The 10,238-nt window shown below is 39.4% G+C and overlaps 1 protein-coding gene across 1 annotated transcript; it reads right to left on the minus strand.

Annotated features, from left to right (window-relative positions):
• Window positions 1-3,219: 3,219 nt before the first annotated feature.
• LOC126821270 (uncharacterized) lies at window positions 3,220-9,723 on the minus strand. The gene is made up of 4 exons (XM_050549672.2): window positions 9,513-9,723; window positions 4,675-5,001; window positions 4,027-4,134; window positions 3,220-3,783 (listed from the first exon to the last, which is right to left on the minus strand). Exons 2-4 carry the CDS (start codon window positions 4,978-4,980, stop codon window positions 3,493-3,495), a joined length of 705 nt encoding a protein of 234 aa, XP_050405629.1. The 5' UTR covers window positions 4,981-5,001; window positions 9,513-9,723; the 3' UTR covers window positions 3,220-3,492.
• Between the last annotated feature and the right edge of the window lie 515 nt (window positions 9,724-10,238).

Raw genomic sequence — 10,238 nt, forward strand, 5'->3', positions numbered from 1 at the left:
TATAGGGATCCTTTTAATCGCCTTATACGAAGGGCATATTCTTATTACGGCCTACACCTCAGGGGGATGACTATATAGCTGTCCTAGTCAGGCCTCAGCCTTCCACCACTGTCAAGGGGAAAATCCTGATGAACTTTCTCGGCCAATGCACAGGGATCGAACACACGACCCCCAGACTAGCGAGCCGGCGTCTTACCCATTAATTAGCCACCGTGGCTCCACACTGCATATGCCTAGGTAGTGGCAAACAATAAGCCAAGAGAAATTCGAACTGTGAAGTATTATTTTATGTGCACGTCAATGTGTCCACTGGAGCTTGTTTTTTGTCCCATCTACACAACTAGACACTGTACTTTGTCAGGCCCTTTGTTCTGCACTACCGACATGGAGAAACCACGCTGCAAAATCCCGGGGAACTTTCTTGACCAACACCAGGATAAGTGTATATAATCATAGTATTTAGACGAATATGGCCGATAACCCGACACCACAACCCGACATCACGATACTACAACAACCCGACACCACGACACCACGACAACCGGACAACATTTTTGATGTGGTGTCGGGTGAAAATGTTGTATTGTCGGGTAAAAAATGTCGTGATGTCGGGTTGTCGTGGTGTCGGGTTAAAATGTCGTGATGTCGGGTTGTCGCCTTATGAAGGGCGACACCACGACATCACGACATGATACTAATCAGCCACCATACAGAAGCGTTCGTATACACTAATCTATTTGTATTCAGATTGTCAAGTATGATCGAATTAGTGGAAGAACATCTTCAGATTTAACAAAATGAGATTCCAGTATGTTTTAGCGGAATGCGGTGGTGAACGGTGTCAAAAAGCAGGAGACAGGTCCAATAAGATACTATTGTATTGCATTTCAATATACAGGGAATATTGTAGTGAGATATATATTTCTATATGTTTTTGCATTTGTTCTTGTGGTTATCATTCAACCGTGTTTTAATCGATTGTAGAAGTTTAATCTGTAAACAGAATATAAGTTCAAACATGGTTCCGTTCCGCTGAATGTTAAGATGATGAATTGAAAATCTGTCAACATTATGTATGCTATAATGAAAACGATATAAACGAGATATGACCTGTACAAGTCATAAGGTTATCCACCGTTAATGTTTTCATTTTGTTTTCTTTATTAAATGCTAAATAATCAATTTGAGTGTATGTTGGAACGAATTAATCCGTGATGGTCCAAAAAATGTAAATGACCACCAGCGGCTTTAATATTATATACTAAGCAGCAAAAGAAACGTCAGGTTGGTATGTTGCTCTGAATAGACGCATTGCATAAAACTTGCCAAATGTTTTTATTGTATATTTGTGACCACATCTCCAACTTTACCTGAGCAATAAGGCCCCTTCCCAAACACAGAATTGAACCCAGGAAGTGTTCTCAAAAACGCAACCTGACTACTGAGATGGTAATGTGTTCTCCATGATTTTCATGTAACTCATGCTGCACGTGTTGTTCACCGGGACCAGCCCTAGAAAATGCACCCCCATACCTGGTTGAATCATTCACACTACAACGTCAGCAGCATGCCACGACCCACGACAGCTTAGAGGAACCAGGCGCTTGGAAGACTCGACGCTGGCCACACTGCCAAAGCCGTTGCCAATCACTTCCAGGTCAATGTTCTGTCCATCTACAGGCTTCAGTAACGCTTTCGGGCCACCAATACCACGGATGATCGCCCCCGAAATGGTAGACCAAGGGTTACCGCAAGGCGACAAGACCGCTATGTTGTGCGACAGCACGTGCAGAATCCCGTCACACAGGTACCCGAGACAGCATGTCAGACAGTGGGAACACACGGAAGACCCATCAGTGCCGATACAGTGCGCCGACGTCTCACCAGAGAGAACATCCAGTGCCGTAGACCTTACCGTGACCGATCCTCATCCCTCGCCATCGACGTGAACATCTACAGTTTACCCAACAACACCAGAACTGGCGACACAGGCAATGGAGAACTGTTCTGTTCACAGATGAGAGTTGGTATTGCGTATCAACTGCAGATGGCAGGGCCAGAATATGGCGTCGACGTGGCCAGTGTTATTCTGACCAATGTGTCATGAAACGAGACTCATGGGGAGGTCCAAGCATAATGGTTTGGGGTGGAATCGGCCTGAACCAGAGAGTGGGTCCCGTGGTGTTCCAAAATCTTGGTCCAGGGAGAGGAGGTGGCATCACAGCAGTGCGCTACATCGATCAAGCTCTCAGACCCCACGTCATACCACATTTCGCACGTCATCGAAACAACGTTTTCCAGCATGACAACCCCCGTGCCCACACCGCCAGAGTAACTCGGGGCTTTCTACGGCAGAACGGTTTCAACGTTATGCACTGGCCAGCCTTTAGTCCGGACTTAAACCCGATTGAACATCTTTGGGATGAATTTCAGAGGAGACTTAATAACGTCGTACCGAGACCAAACACAGCCGATGGATTGCGCCAGGCTTTAACGCTTAAAATAGAATTACGTTACCTGTTTCCAGTTGTCCACATTTACAAGTTCCTGGAAATGAAATGGAGTTCAACTTCCTACTTTTTTCTGCACCTATCAGAGTCCATGCTGGAAAACCCAAGGAACTTTTTCGAGCAACACCGGGGTCGAAACCTTGACCTCCTGGTTAGTGAGTTAATAACCCACAGCAGGGGCGGATCTTTGATTTTTTTTGGAAGGAGGGGGTTCGCTAGGTTCCTGTTAAGAAAATTTGACAATTGACAATGCATGCTGCCACCATCGTCTCTAAATTACGTAGGCATACATACACACTGCGATTTTGAAAGAGAGAAACCCCCAAAACGCCACCCCGTTTCACGTCAATTTTTCTAATGAATTTATAGGATCACATTGTGGTTCAATTTCATTATTGATGCAAAGCATTAATTGTGATATCACACATGTCTATATCATTATTTCGCATTTTGAATGTCCATCCCATGCCACCATCTAGTGATAAAGTATAAAGCACGCGACCGTTACACTTTTCTCATAAAAAAAAGTGTTGTTTTACAAAAAAAAAATGTAGCTACCCCCCCCCCCCCCCGATCCGCTCCCGCACAGGTTGATAGAACATGTAGTGTTATCATACAAGACAACACTTGATATACTAAATGTTTTTTTATACATGATTTATAGCTCCAACATACCAGAGAAATGTTAAATATGAAGACTATACACAATTAATGTACTTTTAATTAAAACAATTACTGAAAATTATTAAAATTTGATCAATAGTAGCTGATGGATTCAATTGATTTCACATCGCCATTATTATAAGTCCTAGACAATTAAAGTAATAATAAGCCAATACATTTTTACCGGATGCATTCAATTATATAATAACAACACAGTTTTTACTGTTTAGATGTAATGTGAACAATCTGTCTTGTGCTCTTAATATTATTGTCAAAAAAAAAAACAAAAAAAAAACAACAAAGAACCCAATATTAAAACTCATTGTAAAAAATCGTCTGGTAGAAATTCTAAATCGAAGAAATGGTTTTCATCATCGTGCAGTGCATTGTTCACAGTGGTACATGGATCTGGCCGCTCTAATTGCCTTTCAGAAATACTAGTAGGGAATTGACAGTCATCTGTCCGTATGTCCTCAGTTATTCCACTAATATGACAATCTCCTGATGATATATGACACTTTAAAACTCTTTTTAGGTCAAGAATGTCCTGTGAAATTTTCTGTACCTCGCCATCTAAATCTTTATTTTCACGACGTAACCTCGTAAATTCCTGAAACAAAAACATCTATATGAATACAAGACATTATCAAATAGCACACGTGATGACGCGTGCACGACACCTGTCAATATGTATTGGGAATGGGTTTGGTCATGGATTCCAGAAATTCGAGGCAACTGGGTTGAAGTTAGCCCCGTGGCCAAAGACAACCAACAGAGTCTCCAACCAAGTGGTTTAGTTACAACTCATGAAAAGTGGCACCAGGTGTTCTAGAATTCGCTTTAGGTAACAAACCTCCTCATTTTTCTTTTTAGCATCTTTTTTCTTCATTCTACATCTTAATGCCGCTCTTCTGTTCTGTTCTTTTCGTCTTTCTCTCTTTGTTATTTCGTCGGGTGTAAGCTAGAATGAAAATAATATTAACTGACTTCACGAGTTGTTTGATTGTTAATTGATTTTGTCGCTTTTGCAAAGTTCTTGAAGTGATTTATCTTACTTGATTTGGGTTTGATTGGCAAGTGTTCTATTTTAACAAGTTACCAATTGGAGCAAGACATTTCCAGACTTTGTACCGTTTGTGATGGAGAGCGTTGAGCCCAGCGAAAACTTGGGGGGAAAGTTGCAGCCGGGCAAAGAGACGAGAATTTTAAACCAGTCAGTCAGAGAATATTTAGTGGTCTGTATCCTAATAAACAGAACCTATTTACCCCCCATTCATAAGCTGTAGTCAAAATAACCCAATCAAGAATGAAGCTGTTTTCAAACATTACAGAGCAATCATCATTCGTTTTAAGCAGGTGAACCCAATTCAGACAGTAAGAGTTGTTTCAATAGTGGCTTGATTTGATGTCTAATATCCCAAAAATGTTTTTTTTTTAGTCTCCGAGTCAATATTTTAGACAGTGACTAGCATATTGGGTGCCGTTCTAAGCTAGAACTTACTTGATGATGTTTCGGTTTATTAAAATCAACATGGAGCATATCTTTTCCTTCACCACATCTTTTATGTTCAATAAATATTCTTAGTTCTTCCTTTACCAGGGGAGTAATACATTTCTCTTTATTTGCCTTAATGGCTGCCTGGTAAAGCCGTAAATCGCCAATATTGGCCATAAAATCATTGTTACTGAAAGGACTACCCAAAGTTGCTGGTGCCTTTAATGGTGTACCTGGGTCACCATTGTCGTCAAAATCTGTTAGTGTTGTTGATGTCGGACAATCTGTTACGTTTTTGAAGAAATCGTCCATTTTAAACTATCTGATTTGTATCTGAAACGATAATAAGAAATTATGTTAAAATTTATAACTATTGAATAAAGATTTGGTGGGTTTTAAATCTAAATTTTGGTAAAAAAAAACTTTCAAAAAACAGTTATTGAATGAAGACGTAACAGGGAAAGATCGTTCACATATATCTCAAAATTTCCACTGATTTAATGTAAAGGCCTTCCCACGTACAAACTGTGTGATTTGATGATTTAGTTTATTTATCAGAAGTTTGCTTCTAATCCCTCTCAAAAAATTTATTTTCCGACCTGGTTTCCCCATGTCAGTGGTGCAGACCGGGGGCCTGACAAGGACAGCTGTCTAGTCCTTCGGAATGCACGTAAAAGATCCCTTGGCAGTTGGAATTCGATATAAGAGTAGGCGATAGTGCCGCTGCCCGGGCAAAATTTCCCTCATAGCACACTGTATGGCGTATGCCCGTCTTCATTAGCCCGGTATAGGAGCAGAACAGTAGGACGTTAAACCCCATTTCATTTCATTCCTAAAAAAATTTAAATCTCAAGCTGTAATGTCTATTTTAAGCGTCCATGCATGTCACATGACTTGATTACCATACATATCGAAGTCTTAAACTATGGGCAGACGAGCGTATGTTTTCGCCTGATCGCGGCGATTTTTTACGACCGATCACGAGGGGGAACACGTAGCGATCGTCTCAAAAGCGTACGCCACTCTGCGAGTAAATTACGTCGACCACGTGACTTTTACAAAATGGTCTAAAACGTAAGCTTGCTGTGGTAGCCGATATTTATTTGTTATTAATACTCCGGAATCGTGCCCCCCTCCCCCCCCCCCCTGGCGCCGCCACTACTACCTGAAGCAATGGACCGAGAAATCCCTCTCTGGCCATTGCTGGATTGGCTTCTGATACTTGAGCTTTTGAGGGAGTATGTCTATTCTTCCCGTTCAATCAAATCTATCCAAAGTACAGCGACATGACAGCCCTTCGTTTAATCTGGTGTATTCCTTAAAACTTTGGACGGTGATTTAAGGTATTTAAACGGTTGAAGTTTGTTTACATTGTATCCGTATTTATATCCTCGTTTGTCACGCAATTAGTTTTTCTGCAATATTCTGCTACGCACTGGTTAATTGGGAATAATAAAATCGTGAGTCATGACGTAACGTTATGTAAATTGGTCCAATTTGGAGCTCTGTTTAAAGCGTAATGACATCGTTACGCAGTTAGCTATTGGTTGTTAATCGGACTATTGACCAGTCATAGATTTGGAACAGAAATTTGCTTCCTTTACAGCAGTGTTAAGTGGGATTAGCTCTAATCAAACGAATGGGTATGGGGTGGTATAAACCTAGCAAGGTCCCCGATTTTATTCTTATTGAATAAAGTACAGTTTTTTAAAAATTAAAAAAATTAAATAATGAATATGCGTAGATTTAAGCGTGGATTAACCCATGAAAGGTTAGACAGAGTTTCACAAAAAAAAAAAAAAAAAAATCTGATTCGGGACCGGCAACTTTAATATCGGTACTAATTCACACAGCATGCATCAGTGGGTTTCTTCCACACTTATTTAACCTTGGATTGGGAGTATGTGGGGTTTTTTGTAATGCGTGTGTGTTTGAACTGGCTGGTTAGATCGATTCGAGACAACAGACTAATAAGTGCATACTTATAACGCTGCTAGAGAAGTCATTCATTAAATGTTGGCCGAGGTAGTTCTAGCTTAGCGATTACAAATCAAATGAACGATGATTCATTTTTTATTTATCTCAAAACAAATAATGATGAAAGCCAACAGAAGCCTAAAGAGGCAAATAACTTTCTTTTAAATGTGGTATTGAATTACGCCATGTCTAAACACCCCGTTATGAAAAATAAAACCTCTAACAAAAATGGATTTATACTTCATTTTTAAGATATCCGCATAGCCGAGACAAATAAATATTGTGAAAATCAGTCACAGGTCAGTCGTTCTCAAATATTTCTGTTGAGCAGTTAAACACCTGTTGTTCGTTACAAGAAGGCAGTTCTCACTATACATTGACTCAGTACTAGGATTGGCCCGGCTACCTATCTATTTGCTTATCCCTAAATTTTAGAACAGTAAAGAATCGATTTATCCGGTCGGTTGATTTTTTCTCAATGCTTTTACGTAACTTTCCTTTAGCATGCTTTTCAGGAACCCAGTTTTTTTTCTTTAATACCTTGAGAACTGCAATATTGTCAAAGTTGAATCTCTAAAAGGAATATCGGTCCACAATAATTTCAATTTACAAACATATCATGAATTGAAAATTGCGCAACATTCGGCATCGTCAGCAGACTATAATGATAAAGTCAGCACCACCTATTTGTGATGGACCTGTTTTTAATCCGATTGAATTCATATCGGGAGATTATTTGTGTTTAGATAATCAGCTTGAGTACAACTTCTTTAGCGTGAATCAAGCAGTGAAAAATTAGATTCTGGTCCGCTAAATACAATTGACAATCAGCGACTGTATTTTATCTATTTTTCTTCTTTACTTATTATCACCAAGTCTCCTGGGTATTGTATTGTACCAAATAAAAGAAAGTATACATATCAGCATTGTAATCTAGAAGAAGTGTATATTGCCTACATCAAAATATATCTTGACACTATAAGGTGTGTCATATTCACGGATCATTTCAACCTTATAAGATATAGTAACGGTATTTGAATTTCAATAATGATTTTTTTTTGATAATAATATTATCTTGGGAGCTTCGAGGCAAATGACAGCCTTCTGTGGTTTAACGCACTACAGCTGATCTGCACCGACGGGGATAATGATGCTAGAAGAGGCATTTTGCCTGGACGTCGGAGTTTCTGTCTGCTCTTCATCGAATTCCAACTGTCAATGGTTATTTTACGTGCACACAAATTGGTACACAGGTAGACCCGGTATTTCGTACCACCCGAAGGACTAGACGCTTTTGTTCCGTCCTATGCGCCATTGACAAGAAAAAAGCAAGCTGGGAAATCCAGAGGAACTTTCTCATTTTTTTATGCAATTAACTTACTTACACGAATCGAATCCACAATAGTGTCAGCACTATGCTCACTGAGCCACCACGGTTCCCACACTGTAGTATAATCTTGGCTATAAATGCGTCGATGCAGTTGGAAACAGATTTATTAGCCAAAATCAATGAAAAATAGTTCTTGGTGTACTTTGATTTGATATGTCTGTCGTCCGCTGTTTTTCACGTTATCTACATGTGGATATGAAGTTACTAGTTTTTAATAGCAAGTGCAGGAGGACAACACTACACAAACAACCCAAATAAACCAAACCTCCGTATAAGACACAAACTACATAGACACTGCAAGCAATAAGCCACAAATATCCAATCAAGTGAATGGATCAAGAGGTCAGCACTGAATCGTCCACTGCGTTGTGGAATCCCAGCTTGTAAGGATACAGGCATCAGTCACTCTCATGAAGAAAAAAACAATGATTTGCAAGAAAGACACGATAGAAATAATGCGCCCAGTCTTGAAAGAAGTCACCTGAATAGCGTTTCTTGGTGGCGATAGTCTCTAGTTGACGTTATGAGTTAGACCGTCAAAAACCAACAATAACATTTGCGTGCACGTAAAAGAACCTTTGGCAATTGGAATTCGATGTAAGTGTAGGTCGTAGCGCCGCTGTTCGGATACGGATCTTTTACGTACATATGGGACCTAGTTTTTGTCCCATCCGAACGACTAGACACTTTCCATTCCAGCCCACAAACGCCGCCCTTGACCCCTGACTAATTTCTAGTGCTCTAACCACATACATACGTCGCGGTCCTAGTTAGACAAAATTTGTGATGCAAGAAGATATTGCTAGGAGTGCCTATTTCAGATACTTAAATTATGGTTTATAAGCATAGGTTTAAATAGGTGTGCACGTAAAAAATCCTTCAGTGTTTTAATTCAATTGCTTCTCGGGCAAATATGTCCCACACAGCACCCTGCGTGGCCGTCTTCAATCTCCCGCTTGGTACAGAGAAGTAAGCCCTTAAGCCCCATTTTCTGCATAATAATTAATTAACTCGATTTAATAAAAAGTTGAAACCGGTTGTTACAGATTAATCAACGTTATAATAACACGTCATATATACGAATTGTAAAGTAGCAGTGACCTGGCATTTAACCTACATATTCGCATCTATTATATAGTAGCTGATCACGCTTTATCATTTGGTAATCGGTTCAAAACATTCTGTTCTAGACTCTTCTGTATCTAAGATTTACGGAAATGTCGCATTCACGATAAAGATTTCCACCGATTGTTACATCAGCCTTGCAAGAAACAGGGGTCTTTAGAACACGTTTAAATTACAGAAAGGAAGCCGCACGAAAATAGTCTTGCATTCCGATACGCCAATGTGCATAACCTACAATATTGTTTCATCCTTAAATGGAATAACGCCTCATTAATTAAGCTGTAAAAAAGCAGTCGTGCAAATTTAGGCAATCTTGAAAGTAAAAGAATCGAATTATAGATTATATACTTACTTAATAAACTGTGTTAAATTTATATCTCGCGTAGATTGATCCTTCCGACACTGTTAATATCAATAGGATCGTGTCATTGAGCAATTTAATCTAAACACTGAGGGGGAAATATATCCATTATAATATCTTATACACTGTCTACACTGTCATATCTGACGTAATCCATATAGAAGTCGCACGCGAGTCTTCTGCGCTATATGATAGCCCCGCCTCTTATGTTACAAAACCCAATAAACTGGTTAAAAAGCTGATATAAAGCCTGGTTTGAGAGAGAGAGCGGGTTGCTTTAATTCCGATACCGGATTGGTCGCTTAATATGTCAATCATCAGTTGGTAAAAGTTGGTAGGTTACATGGTCTATTTAAGGAAAGGGTATTTCCAGAAAAAGAACGTGTCTGGGCTTGTAAATGTAATATACTTTAAAATCTCCTCACTGTCGATTAAATAAAGGTTTGAATTGAGTTTTTAATAAATTTTCGCTATTCTCGACATTTTAACACAATAAATCTACACAGGGCATACTTGTGATTATTTGAACTTGGAAGACAACAACACTTTATATGCGACCAAGTTGTAATTAAAAATAAATACCCCTATATGCTAAATCATAAGTTAAAAACAAACAATTATTACCCCCCCCCCCCCCCAAAAAAAAAGAAAAGATTTTACCTGTGAACTTTTAAAACAAACATAACAGTATCTGTTTACTATGACTCCGTATGAAGT

This window comes from Patella vulgata, chromosome 5 (genome assembly GCF_932274485.2).
Source record: "Patella vulgata chromosome 5, xgPatVulg1.2, whole genome shotgun sequence".
Classification (NCBI taxonomy): domain Eukaryota; kingdom Metazoa; phylum Mollusca; class Gastropoda; family Patellidae; genus Patella; species Patella vulgata.